At 47.7% G+C, this 27,918-nt stretch overlaps 1 protein-coding gene across 1 annotated transcript in view; it reads left to right on the forward strand.

Annotated features, from left to right (window-relative positions):
• Window positions 1-817: 817 nt before the first annotated feature.
• The window catches only part of LOC123235456 (fer-1-like protein 4), a 29,420-nt gene continuing 2,319 nt past the window's right edge, over window positions 818-27,918 (forward strand). Inside the window, exons 1-40 of the mRNA XM_044661583.1 lie at window positions 818-896; window positions 1,190-1,245; window positions 1,415-1,503; window positions 2,040-2,139; window positions 2,601-2,692; window positions 2,908-2,949; window positions 3,133-3,291; window positions 3,640-3,700; window positions 3,859-3,990; window positions 4,562-4,624; window positions 4,727-4,811; window positions 5,012-5,171; window positions 5,324-5,507; window positions 5,681-5,867; window positions 6,645-6,997; window positions 8,315-8,423; window positions 8,671-8,884; window positions 9,028-9,148; window positions 9,309-9,409; window positions 10,218-10,305; window positions 10,454-10,570; window positions 11,863-12,015; window positions 12,147-12,300; window positions 12,387-12,511; window positions 15,524-15,658; window positions 15,853-16,026; window positions 17,198-17,314; window positions 17,540-17,701; window positions 18,119-18,290; window positions 24,172-24,242; window positions 24,329-24,460; window positions 24,580-24,622; window positions 24,702-24,802; window positions 24,918-25,055; window positions 25,168-25,278; window positions 25,420-25,547; window positions 25,710-25,880; window positions 26,752-26,906; window positions 26,995-27,155; window positions 27,285-27,370. Of these exons, the coding sequence (XP_044517518.1) occupies window positions 818-896; window positions 1,190-1,245; window positions 1,415-1,503; window positions 2,040-2,139; window positions 2,601-2,692; window positions 2,908-2,949; window positions 3,133-3,291; window positions 3,640-3,700; window positions 3,859-3,990; window positions 4,562-4,624; window positions 4,727-4,811; window positions 5,012-5,171; window positions 5,324-5,507; window positions 5,681-5,867; window positions 6,645-6,997; window positions 8,315-8,423; window positions 8,671-8,884; window positions 9,028-9,148; window positions 9,309-9,409; window positions 10,218-10,305; window positions 10,454-10,570; window positions 11,863-12,015; window positions 12,147-12,300; window positions 12,387-12,511; window positions 15,524-15,658; window positions 15,853-16,026; window positions 17,198-17,314; window positions 17,540-17,701; window positions 18,119-18,290; window positions 24,172-24,242; window positions 24,329-24,460; window positions 24,580-24,622; window positions 24,702-24,802; window positions 24,918-25,055; window positions 25,168-25,278; window positions 25,420-25,547; window positions 25,710-25,880; window positions 26,752-26,906; window positions 26,995-27,155; window positions 27,285-27,370 (5,081 nt within the window). The remainder of the gene's footprint in view (window positions 897-1,189; window positions 1,246-1,414; window positions 1,504-2,039; window positions 2,140-2,600; window positions 2,693-2,907; window positions 2,950-3,132; window positions 3,292-3,639; window positions 3,701-3,858; window positions 3,991-4,561; window positions 4,625-4,726; window positions 4,812-5,011; window positions 5,172-5,323; window positions 5,508-5,680; window positions 5,868-6,644; window positions 6,998-8,314; window positions 8,424-8,670; window positions 8,885-9,027; window positions 9,149-9,308; window positions 9,410-10,217; window positions 10,306-10,453; window positions 10,571-11,862; window positions 12,016-12,146; window positions 12,301-12,386; window positions 12,512-15,523; window positions 15,659-15,852; window positions 16,027-17,197; window positions 17,315-17,539; window positions 17,702-18,118; window positions 18,291-24,171; window positions 24,243-24,328; window positions 24,461-24,579; window positions 24,623-24,701; window positions 24,803-24,917; window positions 25,056-25,167; window positions 25,279-25,419; window positions 25,548-25,709; window positions 25,881-26,751; window positions 26,907-26,994; window positions 27,156-27,284; window positions 27,371-27,918) is intronic.

Consider the following 27,918-nt stretch of genomic DNA (forward strand, 5'->3'; position numbering starts at 1 on the left):
GGTAAATTATTGGACCTCCTGCACTCTAGTTCAAAAGCTAGGGCAACGAGAAGATGCAATTGACAGAGAGCCAGGCCTAAAATCAGGAAGACCTGAGTTCAAATCCAACCTCAAACATTTATTAGCTTCGTGACCCTGGGTAAGTCACTTAACCCTCTTTGCCTCAGTTTCCTCCTCTGTAAAAAAGGTTAGAGAAGGACATGGCAAACCACTCCTGTATTTTTGCCAAGAAAACCCGACATGGAGGTCACAAAGAGTTAGACACAACTGAAATGACTCAACAACCGCTCTATAGCACAGCATTTTATGAAAATAGCTCAGGCTGGGAGTTAGGAGATCTGAGGCTTACGCTCTGTGATTCACTCAGTAAGTGGTCCTGGGCAAGTCACTGTCCTTTTCCAGACCTCTGTTTCTTCAGGTCAAATGGGGAGAATTCTGTCTGCCTTGGCTGCTACCCAGGAGTGTAGTTGAGATCAAATGAGATAGGGGGAATGAAAAAAGCCAGAAATGTAATAAAGCTCTGGACCTTAAAGGTACGTTGTTGTTAATAAGGATATTCTTTATCTACACCTGCTGCTGTGTCCTTGGAGATTCCTCTGCCTCAGTGGTCACTGGGTCTTGGCCCACTCTCCTCCAGCACCCATGGCCTGTTGACCACCAGTTCTGGGGTTGACTTTGTTTGTTTTAAGGGTAGGGACGGTTGAACCTGCAGGGCGAGTCTGAATGACTCAGAACCTGAGGGGCCAGGAAAGGAAGGAGGAGGGGGCCAAAGGGGAAAAGGAGGCCTTGGCCTGAGGAGAAGCAGAGATCTCCCATCATGGCCCTGGAAGTGAAGGTGCACAGGGTGACAGGGCTTCCTGGAACCCGAGAAAGACAGGTGCAGCTTAGCTTCCGAGGTGAGTGGAGGGCAGAGGGATTGGGAAGTCTAAGCATGGGCTAATGGAGATGGCTGGGTGGCCTACAGGGCTCTCCTCCACCCAGCCCAATCCCTTCGGTCCCTGCCTCTTCCCAGTGCTTCTGACCTTTGAGCATCCTTCTGGCCTTGTCCCTAGATCCCCCACTCCCAGGGTCCCCCGGAATAGGGGTGAGGAGAGCCTGTTTCTTAAGTAGTGGGGGTCTGGCAGGAGAGGAAAACATGGGGACCGACGAGGGAAGGTCCAGGAAGTAACTAATTTGAGTCATAATCCAGGCTTTACCCAGAAAACAAGGAGAATTCATTGTGGCCATGAAGCTGATATTGGCGAGGTCAGTAAAGGGATGCTGGGGAGAGGGTTCAGCTCTGGAAGGGCTTGGCGGGATATTGGGGGGGGGTCATTTCTACCGCAGGAGGTTGATCCAGGGATGAGGGCTCATTCAGTCCCTGGTAGCCCTGGGGGAGAGAGTCAGGCCTCTTACTGTGCTGTCCCTGATTCAGTTTTTCCGGTGGCCCCATTACGGGGCCCTGCTGGCTCAGGAGTTCCTATCAGTCCAGGTGGTTAACTGCAGCCGGCTATTCAGCCCTAGGTAAGTTGCTGGCCAGAGAGAAGGCCGTGATGTGGAGGGGAATGAGAGGATTAGAGACTGAGGGTTTCAGGAACTGAGGGAACTGAGCAGCTTAAGGGAAAAGAAGACTGTGCGGCTGAGGGAGATGGGGGCACCCAGAGGACTGAGGGGCTGAGGGCACCCAGAGGACTGAGGGGCTAAGGGGGATGGGGGGACTCAGAGGACTGAGGGGCTGAGGGGGATGGGGGCACCCAGAGGACTGAGGGGCTGAGGGCACCCAGAAGACTGAGAGGCTGAAGGCACCCAGAAGACTAGGGGCTGAGGGCACCTAGAGGACTGAGGGGCTGAGGGGGATGGGGGCACCCAGAGGACTAAGGGGTTGGGGGCACCCAGAGGACTGAGGGGCTGAGGGGGATGGGGGTATTCAAAGGACTGAGGGGCTGAGGGGCCTGGGGTGACCCAGAGGACTGAGGGACTGAGGGGGATGGGGGAACCCAGAGGACTGAGGGGCCTGAAGGAGACCAAAGTCAGGCATGGCTCACTTGGGGCTTTGACAGGATCCTGGGAACGCTCGTGATCTCCCTACAGCACTTACAGAGTGTTGGGCATCTAGTTTTGAAAGAGGCTCTGGTAGACAGGAACCAGTGCTTGTCCCAGGTAAGTGCCCTGTGCTCCTGGGCTGAGATTGGGGTTTCCTCATTTTGACTAGGGCTTTGGTTCTGAGGCTAGGAAGTGGAAGAGAGAAAAATCTATCCTGTCTCTCATAGAGAGAGTCCTCCCTTTCCCCATAATTACTCAGGGCAGCAAGGATTGGGGGCCCTCAGATGTCACAATAAACCCTAGGAGGCACAGAGTATAGAGAAGCAGGCCTGGAGTAAGGAAGATCTGAATTCAAATCCAGCCTAAGTCACTTAACCTCTATGCCTTAGTTTATTCAATTGTAAAATGAGGATAATAATAGCACCCACTTCCCAGGGTGATCAAATCAGATATTTGTAAAGTACTTAGCATTTCATCTGACACATAGTAAGCACCTAATAAATACCCCTCCCTTAATTAATTAATTAATACCCTTCCCTAATTAATAAATGCCTCTCCTTTCCCCTTCCCTTCTCCAGATCCAGGTAGAGTTAGATCTCAAATACCAGCCCCCAGATGGTGCTGCTGGAGCTTGGACTGAGGAGGACTTTGTATCTCACATCAGAAACAGGTACTGCTCCGTCTCCCCATTCCTCCTTGCCAACACTTCTTTCCCTGGATCCGAAACCCCTTAGATTTCCCAGAAACACTGGCAGGAAGGGTGGGTGAGACTATGAATTCTGGACTCCACTTCCAGTGGCTCGGCTCTTGACTCTCCCAGGTTCTCATTGGCTGGGTGGATATGAATACTGTTTTCAGTTTTCTCTGTATCTCTCCTCTCCATAGCTCAGAACTGACCATCCGGAATGTGGGCTTCCAGGAGCTGGAGTGAGTGGAGAGGAATGGGGGAGGCCCAAAGCTGGGGTGGGAGAGCTGGTACAGCCAACATGTTGGGCTGCCTTTGTTGGTGTCCTTTAGTCCCTTCTCAATCCCCTGAATTCCCTCCATTTCCTCAGCCCCTCAGGCTGTGGGTCATGTGTGCTGAGCAATGACCAGAATATGTGATTCCAGGCCCCAAGAGTCAAGTGCACTGGATCGTAGAGCTGTTGCCTTGGGCCAGAGGTTGGCTCGAGGCCTGGGCCCACCCCAGGAAGAGGAGGATGATGAGTGGGACCTGGAGGAAGAGCCAGAGGATGAAATCTCAGGGGTTGTGTTCAGCCCCATCAAAAGGTGACTCTTGGGCAGGGGTGGTATTGAGCTAGGCATAGAGGTGGTGCCCAGCCTGAGGAGGCCTCCAGGCCCCCCTGGCAGAGGGGACTCACACCAAAAGGAGACTGAGCAAAGGAGACAAGCCATGCTTACAGTACCAAATGAGGAGGACACGAATCTGGGCAGACTTTCAGACTCGAGTTGATTCTTGAAGGATGGAAAGGATTTGGACTGACGGAGAGGAAGTTTGAGCTGGGACTCAAAAGGAGTTTCTTAGAAGCCTTGGTGGGGAGGGAGAAGACACTATGTGTGGAGTGGGTGGGATCTCAGCCCTGATAAGCTGGTATGGTGATACCCTATTTTCTGCAGCCGAGCCAGGGACATCTCTAGAAGAGATCCCCACCAGGTGCCCAAAGCCCAGGCTTTCCAGGTACTGGGAGGGTGGTAGGACGGTGGGGAAAGGGGGAAAGGAGAATGTGGAAGCCTGCTCCCTCTTAGAGACAGCCTTAGATCTCCCCTCAGACCCTGAAGGTCCCTAAGGGGGCAGGGACAAAACTCAGGCTGTCCCTCTCTGGGCTCCCCCTTCAGGTCAGTGTCACAGTTCTAGAGGCCCAGAAGCTGGTGGGAGTCAACATTAACCCATATGTGGTCGTGAGGGTAGGGGAGCAGCGCCGGGAGACTGCCAAGCAGCGGGGGACCAACTGCCCTTTCTTCAATGAGGTGCCCAGAGTGATGATGGGAGACTTGGGGACTTCAGTGGGGGAGGGCTCAAAGGAGCTGGACCAAGCTGTGGAAGAGGAGGGGCTGGGCAGTTCTTTCTTTTCTTTTTTCTTTTTATATTTCATTTTCCAAGCCTTTCTCCTCCCGATCTCCCTCCTTTTCCTCCCCCCCACTCAGAGACAATAAACAATTTGATCCTTTTTTTTTTTTTTTTGCCATGTAAAACCTACTTCCATATTGGTCATCCTTACAAGAGAAAACTCTTATATAAAAGCCAAACCCCCAATAAAACCCGAAATGCACCGAGGCGAAAGATAGCTTGCCTTGAGCCACATCCATCTGACCCCTACAGTTCTTTCTCGGGCGGTGGAGAGCCTTCCCGTCCTAAGGCCTTCAGGCATTGCCGAGGGTGGCCAAGTTTTCACCGATAATCACCGTCCATTTTTGCTGTGGCTGTTGCACAGGTTTCTCCCGCTTCCGCTTCTTCGGCTCTCGGGCAGTTCTACACTCCGAGGAGGGGACTCTCCGTAGCGCCCCGGCCCTCACGTTTTCCTCTTTCCCTTCTCCTCAGCATTTCTTGTTCGAATTTCACGAAACCAGGGAACGTCTGCACGAATTGCTGCTTGAAATCACGGTGACGAGGGCAAGGCTGGGGCAAGGGGATGGGCAGCCCGAGGGGGTCGGTCACCTTCTCCCGGAACTCACCCGCCTCCCACGCTTTCCCCCACATCCCCAGGTGTTCCATTCCCAGACGCTCCCCTTTCTGGCCACTCGGATCGGCACCTTCAGAATGGACCTGGGCATCGTCTGCGACCAGCCGGGTAGGGGACCCCTCCCTTGGCACCACAGACCCGGGTCATTAACCCCCAGTTCTGGACTGTCTGCGGTTCGGTGGACCTCCCCACGGATCCCAGGGGCAGCGAGCTCTCGGGTTACCCAGCAGCGTCCCCGCCAAAGACCCTGAACGGGGCTGGGACAAATCACGAGCGCTCTCTCGAGACGACACCCCGTTTCCTCACAGACAGCCGCTTCTCTCAGAAATGGGCCGTGCTCCACGACCCCCAGGACACCCACGCTGGGGCCAAAGGCTTTGTCAAAGTGACCCTCACCGTGACGGCTCGGGGAGAGCTGACCCGGCCTCTGCCTCCATCTCCGCCGGGCCACAGTCCAGATATTGAGAAGTGAGGGCAAGACCTGGGGTATGGGGGGCTGCAGGAGGCGCTCCGAGAGTGTCTGGGGCTGAAGGAGGATTAGATTCTGAGACTCGGGGTCTTATCTTGCTGCAGCTTACCCGGTTTCCTCCTTCAATGCCTTTCCTTTGCCTCCCACCTAGGAACCTACTACTTCCCAGAGGATTTCCTGCTGATCGGCAGTGGGCACGTCTCAGCGTCCGCCTCTACCGGGCCAAGGGTCTCCCTGCTTTCAGCCCTGGATTCCTGGGTGGTCTGGTCCGAGTTGTGCGGGACCAGCGAGTCTTAGTGGATCCTTACATTAGAGTGTCCTTCTTGGGGCAACAGGTGAGCCCATTTCCACTCCAGCTCCCACCTTCCTTCTCCCTATTGTGAGTTAGAGACTCCTGGGCCATCCACCTGCAGCCCTTGGTGCCCTCTTCCTGTGTCCAACCATTGCTCTGCCTTCAGCCTTCACTCTGTATTGCCCACAAGCCTGATGCCAGTCCTTAAAATTGCAGGGGGAGACTTCGGTGCAGAGTGAGACCACAGATCCTGAGTGGAATGAGCAGCTGAATTTTATGGAGCTGTTTCCACCTCTCACCTCCCGGATCCGTCTGCAGCTGATGGATGATGCTCAAATGGGTGATGTGCCCATTGCCACCCATGTCCTGGACCTGAGGCAGATCTCCCACCCAGGCCGTGCAGGTGAGCCCCCTTCTCCCAGCTCTTCTCCTTGTCCCACAAAAGGCTCTGAGGCTCTAGAAACATTCATAGGCTTTAGAACTGGAAGAGATCTTGGAAGCCAGCAAGTCTAGCCCTTTCATGTAACATATGAGGAAATGACAATTAAGTGACTTGTCCATGATTACATTGAGGTGGGTTTGAACACAGGTCTTCCAGGTTCCAGGTCCTCTATCCCATCCAATACACTAGACCAGTGATGGTGAACCTTTTTAGAAGTGGAGTGCCAGGCCCGGCCCCAACCCATCCCCCCAGACCAAGTGGGGAGTCTACTCCACCTACCTCAACCCCCCATCCCCACCAACTACCCCACACAGGGTAGGGAGGAAGCACTCCCATTGGACTGCTGGGCAGAGGGATGGGCAAAGTGAGGAATGTCCTCAGGCCCATGGAGAGGGGGAGGAGAACAGTTCTGCCCTGAGTCCCTCTGGCTTTCTAGTAATGAAGTTTGGGGGTTTGAAGGGAGGGCAGCACTTGTGCCCACAGAAAGTGCTCTGCTTGCCATCTTTGGTGCCTGTGCCATAGGTTCACCATCACTGCACTAGACCATATCAGATTCCAAACCTTCTACCTCAGGCCATTGGAAAGTTTTAGATTCAAGCCTGGTTCTCCTTCCACCCTTCATAGCCCTGAAAACACATTCCAGACTTATCCTAGCACCTATTTTCCAAGTGTGCCCCTCAACTTCCCTGGGAATGCAGCTCTTCCATCTACACTGATTGATGCCCTCTCTCTCCATAGTGGGGTTTAAGCCTACCTTTGGTCCCACCTGGGTTCCTCTCTATGGTTCTCCCCCCACTGGGGGCCTTCGAGATAGTCTTCATGGCCTCAACAGTGGCCAAGGCCGTGGTGTCTGGTTCCGGGGACGTCTGCTGCTAGCTGTGGCACTGGAGATGTTTGGGGGTGGGGCCCGTCCTGAGCCCCATCAGGTTCCAAAAGGCTCCAGATTAACCCAGATGGCCAAGAAGAAAAAGAAGGGCCAGAAAACTCAGGGCCCAGCCAAGGAACCTGAACAGCCAAATGTAACCCAAGATGGGCCAGAGCTGCCCAGCTCCGTGGGAGTAGAGGTGGAAGAACTGTATCCACTTCCTGAGGTAGGGGCCCAAAACAGTGGTCTCTTGGGCTAGGGGTTAAGAATGGGGTCTTCCTTTCCTGCCTGCCCCTGGAAATTTCACAATTAGAAAAATGTAATCATTACCTTCTGTTTCAGTATCGATTCTAAGACAGAAGTGTGGCAAGGACTACTCAATGAGAGTTAAGTGATTTGCTCAGGGTCACACACTTAGGAAGTGTCTAAGGTCAGATATGAGCCCAGAGACCTCCCATCTCCAGGTCCAGCTCTCTATCTACCAAGTGTTTTAAGATTTGTTGTTATTCTTCATTCATGTCAGATTCTTTGCAACCCTATTTGAGATTTTCTTTGAAAAGATACTAGGAGAGTTTGCCATTTCCTTCTCCAGTTCATTTTACATGTAAGGGAACTGAGGTAAACAAGGTTAAATGACTTGCCCATGGTCATGCAGCTGGTAAGTGTCTGAGGCTGGATTTGAACTCAGATCTTACTGACTCCGGATCACTGTGCCACCTAGCTGTCCTGTTTTAAAGTTTGCCTTTAAAACTACTAGCTTGTTTTTTTTCTCACAACCACCTCAGGAAATAGGCACTATTTCTGTTATTACTCTGTTATTATAATAACATTATTATTATATAACATATTATATAATATATAACTGTTATTACTATTTTTTAGAAGTGAGGAAACTGAGGCAGAGAGAGGATAAGTGAGAGCTAGTAAATGTCCAGGGTCACACAGCTAGTTAAATGTCTGAGGCTGGATTTGAACTCGTGTCTAATGTTCTATCCACTGTACCATCTAGCTGTCTCTTTGAGAAATAGTATTTTAAAATGCAAATTGGACTAAGAGAAGACAACACTGAAAGCCATTGCCACTGTAGGGAAACTAATTCATTAGGCAGCTAGATGGTGCTGGAAGGGTTTTCTGAGGTTATTTACAAATGAGGAAACTGAGGCCAGAGGTTAAGTGACTTACCCAAGGCCATGTAGTTTTTAAGTGGCAGAGAAATGGGATTGAAAGCTAGATCCTCTGATTCTAAAACTAGCCATCTCATCACCACATCTTGCTGCTTTTCAGTAGCCTCCGTCTAAGGGACCCTGAGCCTGAGGGAGCAGGGCTTGTAAGGGTGAGGGAGGGCAAGCGAAGGTACCATTAGTGAATGGAGCACTGCAAGGAAGAGACAGCCTGACCATAGGCCTGGGTGTTTGGCAGGAAGCAGGAGGTGGAAGGAGCTGAAGGCCAGCTCTGCCCATTTGACATCCCATGGCTGGGGATGAAGGGAGCAGGGACTGGGCTGGTTCCACTTCCAGTATCTTGCCTTGTCCCCATTTCCTAGCAAGCTCTGGCTGCCTGTGAGGATTTCCTGCTCTTTGCTGTCCTCTTTGAGGCCACAATGATTGACCCTTCTGTGGGCTCCCAACCCATCAGCTTTGAGATCTCCATTGGTACAGTATTTGTCAGCATGTGCTGCCCCATGCCAACTCCTCTAAGTCACTGGAGGGTGTGAATCAGAGACCCTGTGGGATTGGAGCCACGTACATTATGGAGTTCACTGATGGTCACTGGAGGGGGTCAGAGCTGTGGTCACTATGGAATCAGAGCAAGGGTTCACTGGGGGGGGGTACGGGTGTGATCACTCTGAGACTGAGTCACAACCACTGGGGCTTCTGGATTGTGGTCACTCTGGAGCAGGAAGTGCTGGCCATCGGGAGGAATCGCTGAGCCACAGATCACAGGACAGAGAAGTTGAAGCTGGAGCCAGAATGGACGCTCAAACCAAGGAGACCCAACCTCTTCTAGAACTTGACCCAGAACCTGAGACCAGAGCAGGGCTTGATGGGCTTAGAGAACCTGGGGAGCCAATGGGAATACCAGGGCAGCAACCAGAGCCCATGGAAGGCGATGGGTAGGGCTACTGGACTGGTACAGGGGTCATTGGGTTCTGACAAGGCAAGTGAGATCCACAGATGACTCTGCTGGGGGTGGAAGAGAGGAAAAGGGAAAGCTACAGTAATACAACAGAAGTCACTCATCTTTGAATTTCTTTAGGCCCTATCTTTGCCTGCCTCTACGATATGAAAAACCATGTGTTCATGTTTGGAGTCGCTGGGAAGACCATACCTGGCGCTTTCAAAACAGCAATTGTATCAAGAAAGTAGCTGAGAGGCTGGTAAGGGCAGAACCATGGAGGGCCAGAGCCACAGTGGGGTGGTACCATGTTGGAGATGAGGCCCCATAGAAGGGAACCACAAAGGAATGGGGTCACAGGGAGAGCTAGCCTTGGACAAGGGACTCAGTACCAGATCTCCCTTTTTTACTATGTTTCACAGGATCAGGGACTACAGGAAACAGAGAGGCTGCTGAGGAGACCAGGACCCGGTGCATGGGCGAGGCTAAGGCAAGCCCTAGAAGAACTGGTGGCTGGGAGCAGGTGAGAGTGTTCCAGGGCTCTGTGGGCCAAACTGGGCAAAGGACTGTCCCAAGATCATACAGTTAGTCTGTGGCAGAGCAGGTGGGACATCTTAGGGCATTTCTCTCACCTTCTTCCTCCCTGATAATCATTATTTGTTATCAGCTGTGTTGGCTTTGGGACATCTAGGTGGCGCAGTGAATAGCATTTGGAACTGGAGTCAGAAAGACTGAGTTCAAATCTGGATTCAGACACTTACAAGCTGTGTGACCACGGGGAAGTCACTAAACCCTGTTTGCCTCAATTCCTCATCTGTCAAATGAGCTGGAGAAGGAAATGGCAAATCACTCCAGTATGTGCACCAAGAAAACCCCAAATGGGATCCTGAAGAGTCAGACATGACTGTAAAGCCTAAACACTAAACAATAATGTTATAGTTGAACTCTTCCTTTTTTTTTACCCGCTTCAGGGATCATCTGGACTTTTTCCAAAATGGAATTAACAGAAAGAGACATTTTAAAATTACAGGACTTAAAGGCTTATAGAACTTAAATTTATTTTGTTTTACTGACATGACAACCCCTTCCCAAGATTCCTGTTACCTACCTCCCTTACCTCTTACCCCTATGCCCCTTTCCTTATAATATCTGCAACCTCCAGGCCTTTCCTTATAACCTCCCATAATGTCTCTGATCCCTCCTTATGATTCTCATGACCATCTTCACCTCTTCTTTTGGCCACATTGACCTCTCCCTACGAACCTCTGTGATTTCCTCTCCTTATAAATCCTGTGACCTCAGTGACTTCACCCCATGCTCTCCATCCCCAGGCAGTACTGTCGGGATGTGGAGAGAAGAACGATGACCCGGCCCAATGCTCTGGATCGGAGCCGCAGGAAGATGCTGACTCATAGCATGGTAGGTAGGGACAGGAGGGCAAGGGAAGGCAATGGTATGTGGAGGATGACCTCCATCAAGTGCTCTGCCACTCAGCTGACCCTCACCTCAGCCCATAGCATCTTCCTCCACCCCAGCCTCTCCCCATTCCTGTCCTTCTCTTACTTAGGCTATAGCTTCCCGGCAGGGCCTGCGCCTCCTTGGGGGTTTGAGGCCCAGCAATGTGGACCAGAAGGTGATGGAGGCCAAGAGGATCCTGACCAAGCTTTATTTCCTTTTTCAGGAGGTATGAGAATCTACCCTGGAGGGTAAGAGTGGAAATAATAATCTTTTGCTAATCATTATGACCAACACAATAATAGTAATAACAATGGCTCTTTTTCCTATTGCATTATATTTGTTTATAGAGTGCTCAAAAAAAACTTTTGAAGGAGGTCATACAGATGTTATTTAATCCATTTTTTTTCAGATGAGGAAACCAAGTCTTAGAAAGGGGAAGTAACTTAGTTTTAAAACACTAGTGAGTGACAGAGAGAGGCCTGATGCTTGAACCCAGGTTTCTCAACTCTCTCCCAAGATCCAAACTTTCTTCCTCCTTCCCTTTTCCCTTCCTTCCTCCCTCCCTCCCTTTCTCCCTTCCTTCCTTCCTTCCTTCTCCCTTTTTTCCTTCCTTCCTTCTTTCCTTCCTCTCTTCCTTCCTCCCACTCTTCCTTCTTTCCTTTCTCCCTTCCTCCCCTCTTTTCTCCTCTTTTTTTATCTTTCTTTCTCCTTATAAATGTTTATTGAATTTTCTTTCTTTTTTCAATTAACAAACTTTTTTTCTCTCCCACTTTCCCCTCATCCTCTGAAATTGGGTGGGTGGAGAAGAAAAAGAAAACGTTTAGAACAAATATGTATAACCAACCAAAGTAAATTCCCACATTGGCTACATTAAAAAACATATGTATCATTTTGTATTTTGAGTTCATCACTTCCCTGTCAGGAAGTGAGTAGCATGCTTTAGCACTGGCACTCCATAATCATGATTGTTTATCACATGGATCAGAGTCCCTGTCTTTTTCTGTCTTAGAATTGATACTAAGTATTGGTTCCTAGGCAGAAGAGAGGTAAGGGATAGGCAACTGAGGTTAAGTCACTTGCCTAGGGTCACACAGCTAAAAAGTGCCTAAGGTAGGGGCAGCTGGGTAGCACAGTGGAGTGAGAGTCAGGCCTAGAGACAGGAGGTCCTAGGTTCAAACCTGGCCTCAGCCACTTCCCAGCTGTGTGACCCTGGGCAAGTCACTTGACCCCCATTGCCCACCCTTACCACTCTTCCACCTATGAGACAATACACCGAAGTTAAGGGTTTAAAAAAAAAGTGCCTAAGGTCACATTTGAACCAGGACCCCCTGACTCCAGGCCTGATGATCTATCCACTGAGCCACCTAGATTCCACCAATTTAGGGACTTTTTGAACAGAGTTCCAAATTGCTTTTAGGGCGCCTTCTGCTACTCCACTTATTTGAGGCATCATCCCTCTCCATCTGTGGTCCGTCGAGGACTGCTTTTACTATTTTATAATCTCCTAACTCTTTTTAGCCCCAGCCACCTCTTCCAGATGTGTTGGTCTGGATGTTCAGTGGGCAGCGGCGTGTGGCCCTTGCTCGGATCCCAGCCCAAGATGTGTTATTTTCTGTGGTGGAAGAAGAACGTGGAAGGGACTGTGGAAGGATCCAGAGTCTGCTGCTCACTGTGAGGGGACTGGGTACAGGGCTAGGCCTGGGGGCAGGGGAAGGAGTGGGTGGGTAGACTGAGGTGGATCATAGGACCAATTAGGAGGGCAGTAGATTTTTTGAATGAGCAAAAAATTCCTCTTCTTCCAGGTACCTGGAGCTCCTCCTGGTGAGGTCTGTGCCAAGTTGGAGCTGCTTCTATGGCTGGGGCATGGGAGACATGCCAAGGCCTGTACCCAGGAGCTCCCCCCGGAGTTGCTCCCCCAACCCTTGGGAGGGCTGCCTCACACCTTACACAGAGATGGTAACTCAGGATTTTGGAGATGGGAGGTGGAGATGAAAGACCCAGATTCTCTGATAAACATGGCTTCCTTCCCATTCCCATCCTAGACTTCAGCTACTTCCAGCTCCGAGCTCACCTCTACCAAGCAAGGGGGGTCCTGGCTGCCGATGACAGTGGCCTCTCTGATCCCTTTGCCCATGTTCTTATCTCTACCCAGTGCCAGTCCACACGGGTAAGGGCAACACTGCCCCCTCCCCCAGATCCTAAATAGTTGAGATAGGAAAGTGAAATTGAGTATCTTGGGGGGCAGCTAGGTAGCTCAATGGATAGTGAGCCAGGCTGGAGACAGGTGGTCTTGGGTTAAAATCTAACCTCGGACACTTCCCAGCTCTGTGATCCTGGGCAAGTCACTTAATTCCCACTGCCTAGCCTTTACCACTCTTCTGTCTTAGAACAAACACATAGTATTGATTCTAAGATGGAAGAGTTAAAAAAAAAAAAAGAAAGAAAGAAGCTGAATATACTGGTAGATGGGGTTGAGACTAATGGGTTGGCCTAGAGGGGATCTTCAGGGATCAGTACTAGGTCTGTTTTTGGATATAGGAGAGGAGAGATGGGAAAACTTGGGCCCTTGGGCTTTCCTAAATCCTGAGGTGAATGGGCTGGGATCAGACTGGAGGTATAGGAGCAGGGCCAATGTATCTCACTTCATCCTCATCCTCAGTCAATCAATAAGCATTTATTAAGCAACTACTATGTGCTAGGCACTGTGCCAGGCTCTACAAAGCCAAAAGATAAAATAGTCTCTGTCTTTGAGGAGCAAACAGAGAAGCTGAGCAAAACAGGTTGTATATCGTATATCTATTCATTATCTGTGATGTCTATAAATCCTTCCTATAAAAACTCCTTAAACTAGGTATAAATGTTAACTCTTTACTAACAATAGAGAGATTAAACAGAGACAGAAGACAGACATAAAGAGGAGAGAAACAAAGAGAAAGAAAAGAGAGAGAAGGAGAGAGAGAGGAGACTGAGAGAGGAGACAGGGAAGGAGAGAGAGGGAGAAAGAGGAGAGAATAAAAATAGAAGAAAGAGGAGAGAGAGAGATGGAGGCAAAGAAACAGAAAAAATGAGAAAGAGATGGATAGTTAAGTAGGTAGGTAGATGTATAGATAGATAAATGGATGGATGGATAGAAGGTTGGATATATGGATGGCTATATAGATAGATAGATGGATGAATCAATAGGCAGATAGATGAATGGATAGATGGATTGATGGATGGATGGATGGATGGATGGATGGATGGATGGATAGGTGGATGTTTAGCTCAATAGAGTATTTATGAAGCACTTATCATTGGCAGACACTATTCTAAGTGCTGAGGATATAAGTGAGCTAAATATATAGTTCCTATCTTCAAGGAGTTTGTGTTCTAATGTAGGAAGATAATGCATAAAAAGGGGTCCAGAAAGAGGACTAGAGAAAGGAGGAAAAGTGTGAAGTCAGGAGCAGGGCCAGGAGTGAAGTGAACTTGAGTGGTTTGGGATCCTCCTGAAAGGTTGGGGCTCTGAGCTTGGGACTCAGCAACCAGAGGAGAAGGCCACAGGATGGAGGCTTCTCCAGGGTGAAAAGGCTGATGATGAGGAAGTGAAAAAATCTGGGGAGTCAGAAATGGATCCAGGAGAGAAGTTAGCTCGCTCTCCAAAAAGCTCAATCTCCATTTATTTGGGAGTTCTTTCCACTGCCTTGAATTAAACGTTAGTTTAACCTTAGATGGTCATCCATGTGACCTAGGGCAATACTCTCAACCCCTTTGGGTCTCAGCTTGCTCATCTGTAAAATGAGGGGGCCTCTGGGATCCCTTCTGACCCTACATCTATGATTCTATGATCATAATAGCAAGAGAGTCAGAAAAATAATAGCTTTGAAGTCAGAAAAAAAGGTTTATACATGGGCTTTGACTCTTAGTTGAATAACTATAGGCCTTTCTCCAAGCCTGAGTTTCCTTAACTAGAAAATAGGAGAACTAATACTTGCATTATCACAACAGGGTTGCCATAAATATATCACTGTCCATATTAAGGCATTAGAGACAAGAATTCTGATCATTCCTTATGCTCTGTAGGTTCCTGAGAAACTTGGAATTAGAATTATTTCTTAATTTTTAATTTAAATGATTTATTTACAATTTCTTTCTTAAAGGACTTTTCCTTCCTCATAATGCTTTCGTTTCTTTTTAACTCTTACTTTACGTCTTAGAATTGACGCTATGTATTGGTTCTGAGGCAGCACAGCAGTAAGGGCTAGGCAATGGGGAGGGTGAAGTGGCTTTCCCGGGGCCACACAGCTAGGAAATGTCAGATGTTAGATTTGAATCCAGGACTTTCTATCTCCAGGGCTGAGCCACCCAGCTTCCACCCAGCTGCCCCCCCCCATAATGTTTTGGTTTTTTTTAACCCTTAACTTCTGTGTATTGGCTCCTTGGTGGAAGAGTGGTAAGGGTGGGCAATGGGGGTCAAGTGACTTGCCCAGGGTCACACAGCAGGGAAGTGTCTGAGGTCGGATTTGAACCCAGGACCTCCTGTCTCTAGGCCTGGCTCTCAATCCACTGAGCTACCCATCTTCCCCCCCACCCCCCAATAATGATTTTAAAGAGATTTTTAAAAAATTTTAGTTTTTTACATCACTCACATTTCCACGTATTCCTTCAGGCTTTCCATCCCATAGTCAACTCTTATCTGTCAACCAACTAGCAAACACTTATTAAAGTAGTTCAGCTAAGTTCTGGGGATAATAAAAAACAGTCCCTGCCCTCAAAGAGCTTACAGTCTAATTCTAACAAATATAGATCTGCATCTATAAAATAAATCCAGAAGAAATAGAAGATAGAATGAAGACTAAAAAGTAAGTTCGAGTATGTGTGTGCATGTAGGAGGGCAAAGTAGTTCAGCAAAACTAACCCACACATCAAAAAAGTCTGACATTAGGGCTGGCTCGATGGCTTAGTAGATAGAGCATCAGACCTGGAGTCAAGGGAGGACCTGAGTACAAATCCACCCTCAGATACTCCCTAGCTGGGTGACCCGGGGCAAGTCGCTCACTCAAACCCTCTAAGTTTCTAAACAGATGCTCCAGGGGAGGTTCCGATGGCTGTTTCTGCCCTCTCCGGTAGCCGCCTGGTCCTCCAGCCTATCTTCGGGCCTCCCTCCCTCCTCAGCGTACCCTTTGGGTGTCTCTGCCAGGTCCTGGAGCAGACCCTGAGCCCCCTGTGGGATGAGCTCCTAGTGTTTGAGCAGCTGATTATAGATGGAAGGAGGGAGCAGCTTCCTGCCGAGCCGCCCCTGATCACCATCAATGTCTTTGACTACAACAAGTTTGTGAGTGTATGGGGGCGCCTATAAATGTGGTCCCTGTGGCTGGCTAAGCTGCTAGTGTTCCTTCTGCCTTGCTGGGTCTCTGCCTCCTTCCATCTCCTGTTCTTCTCCATTCCCCCTAGCTCTGGGTCCTGCTCCCCAGCCTCCCACCGCCTCCTCCAAGGCGGGGACCTTCTTCCCCGTTGTTCTCCCTGTAGGGTCCCCCTGTATTCCTAGGCCGGGCGCTGGCAGCTCCTCAGGTCAAGCTGATCGAAGAATCCTACCGTGGCCCCGAGCTGCAGTTCTTCCCCCTGACCAAGGGTCCCCAGGTTGCCGGGGAGCTCATTGCCACCTTTGAGCTCATTGAGCTGGATTACAGCAGCAGGCTTGAGGTAAGAGTGGAATCCTCAGCCGCAGGCTGGTCCTCCTCCCTCCTTCCCATTCTTCCCAATAGGACTTGCCTGATGCAATTTAAAAACATTGTTTAAGTTCCGATGGTCGAAGAATGAATTCAGTATTCTGCATGTTCCTGGCCGAGCCAAGATATACTTATTAGCTGTGTACATAAGAGCAGCCTGGGCAGCCGAGCAGGTCTCTAACCGGGTGGAAGAGCACAGGCTAAGGCAGAGCCTTACAACTGAGTGGAAAAGACAAAGGATACATCGGGGTGGCACAGAACTGAAAGACGGGGTGAAGAGGGGAATACCAAGCAGGGAGAGGGAGATACAGACTTAGAAGATAGATAAAGCTGTAGTTCCGGGGACGTGCCTGGGCTATCTGGGAGCAAACACTCCTAGGAAAGTAGGCGCTCTCCATTGTCTTGCCCAAAGATAGCGTTCTTTTCTAGAGGGAACATTTTCCTGGAGTTTCTTTGTGTTAGCAAGACCTTTGCAGTAATTATAAGCTCTCTAGAAGCACAACAAAATAAGAAAAACTTAGGGTTTTTATCCCATATTGTATCCCATGCTCTATACTTCACAAAGATGGAGAAAAAGTTGATAAAAGAGAATCCTTGTCCTCATGGAGTTTATCAGGGGTATGAGACACCAGCCCAGGTAACTTTGATATGGAGTATTACTTAAGAAGATGAAAGAGGAGGGGGCAGCTGGGTAGCTCAGTGGATGGAGAGCCAGGCCTAGAGATGAGAGGTTCTGGGTTCAAATTTGATCTCAGACACTTCCCAGCCATGTGACCCTGGGCAAGTCACTTAACCCCCATTGCCTAGTCCTTACTACTCTTCTGCCTTGGAACCAATACACAGGACTGAGTCTAAGACGGAAGATGAGGATTTAAAAAAAAAAAAAAAAAAAAAAAAAAAAAAAAAAAAAGATGAAAGAGGAGCAGGGAAATAGGAAATCCAAGACAGAATTTATGTGCCAAAAACATGGCTCTGGACACACACACACACACACACACACACACACACACACACACACACACACACCCCTATCCTACTCCCAGAGCTCACATGCTTTGACTATGTCCCCCTGGATGTAACTCCCAAGTAATTCATTCCCTGCTTGATCCTTACCATATATCACTGACCTTCTGCCCCTTTCTCAGCCCTCAGTGCCACAAGATGTAGAGCCCCAGGACCTGGAATTTCTGCGTGACTCCACCTCTGGACGCCTCTCCCTACCCCCGGGGGTTCGACCCCTGCTCAAGGAGTTCCGAATTGAGGTATCTGGGACCCTGTGGCCCCAAATCTACCTCCCTTCTGCCCCTGGGCCCCTCTTCCTAAGATTTTCTCCATATATAGTCAAACTCCATTCGCTGACTCCTTATTCCCAGTTTTCCCCTTCCATGGCTCTCTTATAATTATGCCCTCTCTCCCTCTTCGTGGTACTGTATCTTCTCTCTTTCCTACCTTCTCTCTCTCTCCCCCACCCTTTCCCTCACACACAGGTGCTGTTCTGGGGTCTTCGGGGCTTGGGCCGGGTACACCTGTTTGTGGTGGAGCAGCCACAAGTCGTCCTGGAGATTGGGGGCCAGCGGGTAGAGTCTGAGATTCTGAGTAGTTACCGAGAGAATCCCAACTTCACAGAACTGGTCAAGCATCTGACTGTGGTGAGAGGCCATGGGAAGAATGAGAGCATCCTTCCTCCAGGGATCTTGGAATTTCCACCCCCCAACACTCCTAGAAACCCCCTACAGCTATGGGAAGTCTGGTTGGGTTCTTACTCTGTGGGCTGTCTTGGAGCACCAACTCATAAATCTTCAGAATCCGTTGGGAACCTACTTAAAATTGGTCCATCAATCCATTCCTCTTCTAGACTTAAGCTCCCTCAGGACCTCTAAATCCATAATCTACCCCTAAGGATCCAGGACTGTTCTTGTGAAGTTACAGGAACTACCTTCTTTCATTCCTTCTCAACCTCCACCCTCACTACACCAACACATTCTGGCCAGAGTGAAGGGATTACCTGAATCCCCAAGACCCTCCCACTCCTTGTGATTCTCTGTGCCCTTTTTTACTCCATCCAGGATCTCCCTGAGCAACCATATCTGCAGCCCCCACTCAGTATCCTTGTGATTGAGCGCCGAGCTTTCGGCCGCACAGTTCTTGTGGGCTCCCACATTGTCCCTCACGTCCTTCAGTTTGCCCTCCAGGAGCCCACAGAACTCTCTGAGGAGGAGAGGGATAGGGGACCCCAAGGTGAGTGATCTTTATTCTCACAGAGCCCATGACAAAGCTGGCCAGGCCAGGTTTGGCAGCCAGGTGGGAGCCGGTTCTAACACTATTTTGGAAGGCTAGTGCTGCTGTCTTTGCTTCACTCATCCTATTGTTCCTCCTTCTAAACTATACAGAACCTGGGGGTGCTCAGCTCCTTCAAGAACTTTTCCCCAGTGTCCTCTCAGGATCAGCTTCCTTTTTTCTTCAACCTAACCACCATTAGGGTTCAGAGTGGGCTTTCCTCCCTCTCTCCCTCCTTCCTTCCTCCCTCCCTCACCTCACCTTACTTCACTTCACCTCACCTTACCTCCCTTCCTTTCTTCCTTCCTTTCTTCTTTCCTTCCTTCCTCCTTCCTTCTTCCCTTCCTTCTTCCTTCTTTCTTTCCTTCCTACCTTCCTTCCTTTCTACTTCTTTCCTTCCTTCTTTTTCCTTCCTTCCCTCCCTCCCTTCCTTCCTTCCTCCCTTCCTCCCTTCCTTTTTCTTTCCTTCCTTCCTTTTTTCCTTCCTTCTTTCCTTCCTTCTATCCTTCCTTCCTTCTCCAGTCAGTGCTTCTTTGAAAGTGATAAAACAAACAAAATTACTGGAAATAGTACTGCTTTGCCCTTCAGAAACTTGGGGAATCCATGGGCTTTCTAGGCAACCATGTTGGTTCTCACTTGCTCCAGGAAACAACAAACAATCTCTATAGAAGCCAGTGTTTCCTATGAAACCAAAGAACTTTTGGCTAATGTGGTCAGGGAATACTTATGTTTGAGGCTAACATTAGATAAAATTGTGATGTAAATTTTGTCTCCCCAAAGGTCATGCTTTTCTTATCTAGCTTGATGGCACTCCACTGTAACTATTCTCNTTCCTTCCTTCCTTCCTTCCTTCCTTCCTTCCTTCCTTCCTTCCTTCCTTCCTTCCTTCCTTCCTTCCTTCCTTCCTTCTTAACTTCTACTTAAAGACCTCCCAAGTGTTGGGGAATTCTCTCCCCCTTTTGGGAGAGGAGTCCTGATGTGGATGGTGAGGGAGTGGCTGTGGTACAAAGACTGTGGATCAAAGATAAGAGACCAAACTAAAAGTAAAGGATTTATCAACATGCTATCAAATCTGTTTTAACTGTTAGTAGATTCCTGTTCCTGGAATACAGATTTTTAAAAAATAATAGAACACATTGTCAATCAGAAGCATTCTATAGCAATTTAGCAAGAAGAATAAAGCAGGAGAGGGAGGGGGAGAGAGGAGGATCAGTCAAGGGAGAAAAGGCAAGTATTTGGAATGCAACTGGCAAGATTTATTATCGGAGTAAGAATAGTTCCCTTTTCAAGGGCAGGAGACAAGACAAAGGGAGTAAATATTTTTACAATCATGAAAGCTGTCATTTTAGATGAAACCACAGAGTCTGTTATCCAAGGACAGCAAATGTTTGTTACAATAGTGGTTAAGGCCATCTGTTTTAGTTGTGTCCTTGCATAAGGGTTGGAAACTTTCTAATATTAGGCCACCAGGTGGTTGGGGATTTCCACAGAGTCCCTCAAGGTGATGGAAAATAACTTGTGGGTCCTATCTTTCCTCTGTACCTGACAGAAAATTCATTACCTCTGAAGGCAGCCTACTGTTTTTGGAAAGCTCAAATAATTTTTCCTTACTATAAGCTGAAGTCTACTTCTCTGCAACTTCTACCTTCTAGTTCTAGTTCTAAGAAGAGACCACTGGGTCTTCTAGGGGGCGAAGGCAATAGGGGCTTCTAGTTCTGCCTATGGGGCCAACTGGATGTTGTTGTTCATTCATGTCTGAATCTTCATGACCCTATTTGGGGTTTTCTTGGCAAAAATCCTGGAATGGTTTGCCATTTCCTTCTTCAGCTTATTTTACAGATGAGGAAACTAAGGAAAACAGGGTTAAGTGGCTTGCCTAGGATGACATAGCTAGTAAGTAGCTGAGGTCAGATTTAAACTCAGGGGATCTTCCTGACTGAAGGCCCAACACTGTATCCACTGTACCAACCAGGATATCCCATAGGTATCTTGACTCTGCGTATTCAAAACAGAACTAATTTTTCTCTCTTCTCAACTCTCCTATTACTATTAAAGACAACACCATTTTCCCAATCACCCAGGCTCAATGCCTTTATGCCATCTTTAAGATGTCATCTATTTGTTCTAGAAACAAAATCCTTAAGTCCTCTATTACTGCTGTTGGCTTTTGTGGCAAGCTCTCTTATTAAACTCTAGCTGTTTACTATTCTTATCTGCTGCACTGGGTCCTCTCAATCATTGTGGATGACCGAGTGGCATTATACCTTTCTCACCACCTGATGCTAGCTTGCTCAGATGCTTTTGACAAATAGAAGATACTTATCAAATCCTAACACAAAGTGCTGTCTTCAGCAAGAGGGTCTTATACAGAGATCCAATTACCAGCCATGTTGTGCCTCTTTTGACTCCTTGTCTCTTTTATCCATTGATAATACTTCAGATCTGACCATAGCACCTGCACTCTTTATTTAAAATTTCACTGAGATTCCCAGAGGTCCCTACTCAAAGTTATAGAATGTCATTGCTGGAAAAAACATCAAACCCACTCCCTCAACGAAATGGGAAAATTGAGCCCTAAAAAGGAAGTCACTTGCTGGTGTTCACATAGGTATAAAGTGGCTTAACTGGGCTTTTTTAAAATTTTAAACAAACCACATTTTAGTTCATATCTTTTAAGCACAGAGACTTTTAAAGTTATTTTTTGGGGGGGTGTTTTTTTCCCCAGTTCTAAATTCTAACCCTTCCCTTCCCCTGAGAAGGCAAGAAAACCAAAGCAATTACATTTTGTACATTCATACAAAACAGATTTCTACATTAGCTATTACCACTACCACCACCACCCCCCAAAAAAAGAAAGGAAAAAATGCTTCAATTTGTACTCCAAATAGCTGGAAAAGGATATCAGGTTTTATCATGAGTCCTTCGGAACTGTGGTAAGTCATTATCTTGATCACAGTTACCAAGCCTTTTTAATTTAATTTTTAATTTTAATTTCCAAATTCTCTCCTTCCTTCTATTCTCTCCTGCACCTATTGAGAAGGCAAGAAATATACTTGTTATACATAGAAAGTCATACAGAATATATTTCTACATTATGTTGTGGGGAAAAGAAAGCAAGAAAAATAAAGAAAGAGGAAAAAAGTCAGTTTTTACTCTGAGTCCATCAGCCCTCTCTCTGGAAGTAGAAAGTATTTTTTTTTAACTTTTATTTAATTAATTAAGAAAAATTTTTCATGGTTACATGATTCATGTTCTTGGAAAGCATTTTTTTTTAATTTCAGATTGTTCATTGTTGTAAGAGAATACTCATCTAAAACCAAGACTTCAAAATAAAAACCCCAAAACACTAAAGTAAAAAATCATATGCTTTGATCTACATTCCAACTCCAGCAGTTCTTTCTCTGGAGATGGAGAGCATCCTTTGTCATAAGTCCCTCAGAATTGTCCTGTAACACTGTATTGCTGAGAGCAGCTCAGTCTATCACATTTGATCCCACAATATCGCAGTTATTGTTTGCAATGTTCTCCTGGTTCTGCTTATTTCACTCTGCATCAGTCCATGAAGGTCTTTCCAGCTCTTTCTGAAATCATCCTGTTCATTTCTTACAACACAATAGTATTCCATCACTATCATATACCACAACTTGTTTAGACATTCCCCAACTGATGGACATCCCTTTAATTTTCAATTCTTTGCCATCACAAAAAAGGGCAGCTATAAATATTTTTGTACACTTAGATCCTTTGGCAGAAGGCATTTTCCATTGAGTCCTCTGGAATTGTTGTTAGTCGTTATCTTATTTAGAGTTATTAAGTCTTTTCAAGTTGATTATCCTTACACTTTTTAATTTTTTAACATTTAATAACATTTATTTTTTAGAAAAGTTAACATGGTTACATGATTTATGCTCCCACCTTCTCCTTCACCCCACACCCGACCTCCCCCTTCCCCCATAGCTGATGCACATTTCCATTGGTTTTAACATGTGTCATTGATCAAGACCTATTTCCATATTATTGATAGTGTGGTAGTTTCGAGTCTACATCCCCAATCATGTCCGCCTCAACCCATGTGTTCAAGCAGTTGCTTTTCTTCTGTGTTTCCACTCCTGCAGTCCTTCCTCTGAATCTGGGTAGCGTCTTTTCCATAAATCCCTCAGAATTGTCCTGGGTCATTGCATTGCTGCTAGTCCATTACATTCCATTTTACCACAGTGTATTGGTCTCTGTGTACCATGTTCTTCTGGCTCTGCTCCTTTCGCTCTGCATCAGTTCCTGGAGCTCTTTCCAGTTCACATGGAATTCCTCCAGTTTATTATTCCTTTGAGCACAATAGTATTCCATCACCAGCATATACCACAATTTGTTCAGCCATTCCTCAATTGAAGGGCATACCCTCATTTCCTAGTTTTTTGCCACCACAAAAAGCGTGGCTATAAATATTTTTGTACAAGTCTGTTTATCTATGATCTCTTTGGGGTACAAACCCAACAATGGTATGGCTGGATCAAAGGGCAGGCAGTCTTTTATAGCCCTTTGAGCATAGTTCCAAATTGTCTTCCAGAATGGTTGGATCAGTTCACAACTCCACCAGCAATGCATTAATGTCCCAATTTTGCCACATCCCCTCCAACATTCATTACTCTCCCCTTCTATCATTTTAGCCAATCTGCTAGGTGTGAGGTGATACCTCAGAGTTGTTTTGATTTGCATTTCTCTAATTATTATTATTATTCTCATGTGCTTATTGATACATTTGATTTCTTTATCTGAAAATTGCCTATTCATGTCCCTTGTCCATTTATCAATTGGGGAATGGCTTGATTTTTTATACAATTGATTTAACTACTTGTATATTTGAGTAATTAGACCCTTGTCAGAGTTTTTTGTTATAAAGATTTTTTTCCCAATTTGTTGTTTCCCTTCTGATTTTGGCTGTATTGTTTTTGTTTGTATAAAAGCTTTTTAGTTTGGTATAATCAAAATAATTTATTTTACATTTTGTAATTTTCTCTAACTCTTGCTTGGTTTTAAAATATTTCCTTTCCCAGAGATCTGACAGGTATACTATTCTGTGTTTGCTTAATTTACTTACAGTTTCCCTATTTATATTTACCCATTCTGAATTTATCTTGGTGTAGGGTGTGAGATGTTGATCTAAACCTAATCTCTCCCATATTGTTTTCCAATTTTCCTAGCAGTTTTTGTCAAACAGTGTCAAACAAAAGTTGGGCTCTTTGGGTTTATCATACACTGTCTTGCTGATGTCACTTACCCCAAGTCTATTCCACTGATCCTCCCTTCTGTCTCTTAGCCAGTACCATACCATTTTGATGGCCGCTGCTTTATAGTATAGTTTAATATCTGGTACTTCCTTACATTTTTACTGTGTAGATTGATCTCGATTCTGTCTGCTTCAGTCTGCAATAGTTAATAGAATTCCCAGGTTTTTCCTCAAACAACCCACTTCATTTCTTACAGCACCATCATATTCTATCACATTCATATACTGTAAATTATTCAGTCTTTTGTGGGTCTTCTCCTCTTTCTCTGATCTCCTTAGGGTATAGCCCTAAGTAGTGGTATTGTTCTGAACTAGGATTCAAACCTAGGTCTCCTTTAGCGCTGAGACTGAGAGTCAGCATAGCATTAACCCATCTCTGTTGGCTAACTTCTGATCCGGCCTCCATCTGGAGCCAGCTCATGTAAGACTATAGTGCCCACCGACACTGTTCTTTTAATTAGGAAACATGAGTCACCTCACCTCTGAGAAAACTACCTTCTCATGGAAACTTGACCAAAGACCTAGTTATCTTCCTTTTTTCCATCCCTCTCCCCCCAGGATGGAAATCCCCAGATTCCTCTTTGGTACGGCAGCCCCCTGAAGCTGGGACTTCCCAAGAGCTGCTGACTGTAAGAAGGGACCTGGGGGTGGAGGTAGTGGAGAGAAAAGGATTGGTCCCAAAGGGAGAAGGAACTCATTCCCCTTTCGCCCCTAGAGGCCCCTTAAGAAGTTGCCTCGAAGCAGCCTCTTGGAGAAAGGGCATCAGTTTCAAGAAGATGTACCTGAGCTTGATGAGCTGGATTGGTGGTCTAAGTACTATGCCTCCCTGCAGGAGCTTGGGGACCAGGTGGGACATGGATGAATTTGGGGAGGGACCTGTGATGGGAAAAGGGGAGATGGGGGCCATGGGGTAACCAGGTTATGGAAGAGGGAAGAGGGGTCTCTCATCTTCTCCAATGATTCCAGATGACCATGGATGAGGATGACAATGAAGATGCTGAGTTTTCAGGTGAGGAACCCTAATACATTTCTCATTAATTGCCTCTTAACCTTGACATCTCTGACTGGACTTTTTCTATCTTGCTCAGATATGCTGAATCCCTTTCCTGGGGACATGGAGATTCAAGATGGGGTCAAGGTTAAAGCTGAGGGCCCAGTATCCCAGAGAAAACCCATTGCTACTCTGAAGGTGCTGGGGGCTGTGCCGGGCCTGGGTGTGGGGCAGGGTTAGGGCATCTAGGCTGCACTGGGCAAGGTACTGGGCTTAGTCATGTATTCTCTGGGCTAAGATCGGAATCCCACAGATTTACAGCTCACCACTGGAGGATGAATTTGGCCAATTTGAAGACTGGCTGCATGTGTTCCCCCTGTATCGAGGTCGTGGGGGTCGTGATGGGGATGGAGATGAGGACAGGCCTGGATATCCCATGGGCAAGTTCAAGGTGCCAGACTGTGTGTGGGGAGTGGGAAGGGCAGATAGGGGAAGAGGAAGGGAAAGGGAAAGAGGGATCAGTTTGTCCAAGGGTTAGTGATAAGGTTCTTTATTCTACTTAGGGTTCCTTCCTCATTTATCCAGAGTCGAAGTCACTCTCTGAGCCCCGAATTTCACTTGGGTTACCCCAGAATCGTCCTATAAAGCTGCTTGTTCGTGTGTATGTTGTAAAGGTGATCTTTCTATAGTCGTCCCTTCTGTTTCCTCACCTCTCCACCATAAACCCATGACCCCCAACCTGTGTATCTGGTTTTAATCCTCTGATTTGATCAGAACTTGTCCCTGGTTCCCTGTCCTGTCCTCCAACTCTCTAGGCCACCAGTCTTGCCCCTGCAGACCCCAATGGCAAAGCAGACCCGTACGTGGTGGTGAGCGTAGGCCGAGATCGCAAAGACACCAAGGAGCGCTATATCCCCAAGCAGCTGAACCCCATCTTTGGAGAGTGAGTGAAGAAGCGGACTGCCAAGGGCCTGATAGGACTGGGCCCCTTGGGAACACAATACATGCAGCCACACTGAGGAGGGAACATCTGAACAGGGAAAGGAGCCAGAGCTCAGTCGGGATACACAGTCCGTCTCAGCCCATCTCCTCCCCACTTCCTCAGGGTCCTGGAGCTAAATGTCTCCCTTCCTGCTGAGACCGAGCTCCTGGTGGCTGTATTTGACCATGACCTGGTGGGCTCTGATGACCTCATTGGAGAGACCCGGATTGACCTGGAAAATCGCTTTTATAGCCACCACCGAGCTCATTGTGGGCTAGCTTCCCACTACGACACGTAAGTTCAGGGCTGTGTAGTGGGGGCTCCGGATGGCCCTGGAGGAGCCAGTGTACAGGGCAGGGGACCAGCTTGCATCTCTGACAAGTTGGGTTGCCTCTGCTGTGTCTCCAGCAGCCCTTTGAGTGTCCGCTTTCCATACCCTTTTCTGAGCGATGCTGTTCTTTGTCTTAATGTTGCTAGTCCATGCTGTGTCTCAGTCAAGTGTGCTCAGGCTGCATGTCCCTAACAGTTATGCTCGTGGCCATATTAAGGTCCTGCTGGGAGAGGGCTTGATAGTAATCTGGATTGGGAGGCTGCTCTCTCCAAGAATTACCAGGCTCCAATGAATATCTTTAAAAATAGAGAAATGTATTAAGTTGAATGATTAGGAGGCAGGTGCAGGTAAGAACTGTGTCCAGGTTTTTTACACCCTAAAGGAACAGAGAGACGATGTGACCAGAAATGGGGTGCAGGGGTTCATACCCAAGGGTGTGGTGCCTTGGTGTCTGGGATGTCCTTGATCCTAAGGGAGGATGAATTGTGTATCTCAGGGAATGAACCGATGTCTGAGATGCAAACAGAAGGTACACATCTGTGCTTATCAGAAAGCAAGGGGAGATGCTAAGGAAATGTGTCTCTCAGAGACTCCTTTGATTGTACAGTTTTTGTTCCTTTAAGGTCGGCTTTCTTTAGCCAGCACTGCAGGAGTACAAGAATGGGGAATTCCTTACGTACTCTTTGACCTGAGATTACTCTAGAGACTTGGGTCTCTAGAGTAATCCAGGGAGCCCCGTATCCCCATACTAGTCCTTGTTGAGTCATGTGTCTACATTCCATTTCCCAGGGCAAGGTCCCATCTCCATTCCATGTCTGTGTCCTATGTTTACAGGGAAGGCTACAATGCATGGCGGGATGCCCTCAAACCCTCTCAGGTGCTGGCCAGCCTGTGTCAGCGCAGTGGCCTCCCTGCCCCCGAGTACCGCCCTGGGGAGGTCAAAGTGGGCAGCAAACTCTTCCAGGTGCCTCCAGGGGCCCCTTCTGCAGGTAATATATACACACGCCTGGCCCAGAGAGGGAAGGGGCAGAAGGCCTTGTGCATGGCCTGTTTCATTCCTGTTCCATCCTGGGCCAGGTGGGAGAGGCCAGGAGGTGAACCCTAACACCTCAGAGGAGGAGCAAGCCCTGTCTGTGCTGCTGCGGTGGAGGGAGATGCCCCAGCATGGCTGCTCACTGGTACCTGAGCACGTGGAGACCCGGCCCCTGTACCACCCAAGCAGCCCGGGTTTGTTGCAGGTGAGAGTCCCCCTTTCCTGGGCTGCTTGGCACATGAGATATGATTGTCTTCCCTTTCTCATGCCATAGGAACCACCTGGTGGGGGAGGAGGCAAGGGAGCTCCAGCCTGATCTCTGACCCCACTCTAGGGTTTCTTACACATGTGGGTGGACATTTTTCCCAATGATGTGCCAGCCCCACCCCCTGTGGACATCAAGCCTCGACAACCAATCAGGTAAAGGAAAGAACTTTAATATGATCCCCCCCCCCAATACACTGGACAAGGATTGAAGGTTTCTCTGCCTGGCCCCTCAGTTTTCCCTACAATTTGACCTCCAGGGTCTGACCTCCCCATCTCTCCCAAGAGTCTGTGGCAGTAGCTCTGAAGTCAGATTTGAATCTGCATTCAAAACCCTGACCCAGGGGGCAGCTAGATAGCTCAGTGGTTTGAGAGCCAGGCAGAGACAGGAGGACCTGGGTTTAAATCTGGCCTCAGACACTTCCCAGCTGTGTGACCCTGGGCAAGTCACTTAACCCCCATTGCCTAGCCCTTACCACTCTTCTGCTTTGGAACCAATACACAGTATTGATTCAAAGATAGAAAGTAAGGGTTAAAAAAATATCACAACAACCCAACACATGTTACCTGTAGACAAATGCCTGGACAAAAGCATTTAACTTTCTGTACTTCAGTTTTCTCACCTGGAAAAATAGGGGATTTGACTTGGTTGTCTCTAAGGCCATTTCTGGGCCTAGCGGTATGACCCTCTGGTCCCAGTGTCA

The sequence above is a fragment of the Gracilinanus agilis genome, chromosome 2 (assembly GCF_016433145.1).
Source record: "Gracilinanus agilis isolate LMUSP501 chromosome 2, AgileGrace, whole genome shotgun sequence".
NCBI classification, from domain to species: domain Eukaryota; kingdom Metazoa; phylum Chordata; class Mammalia; order Didelphimorphia; family Didelphidae; genus Gracilinanus; species Gracilinanus agilis.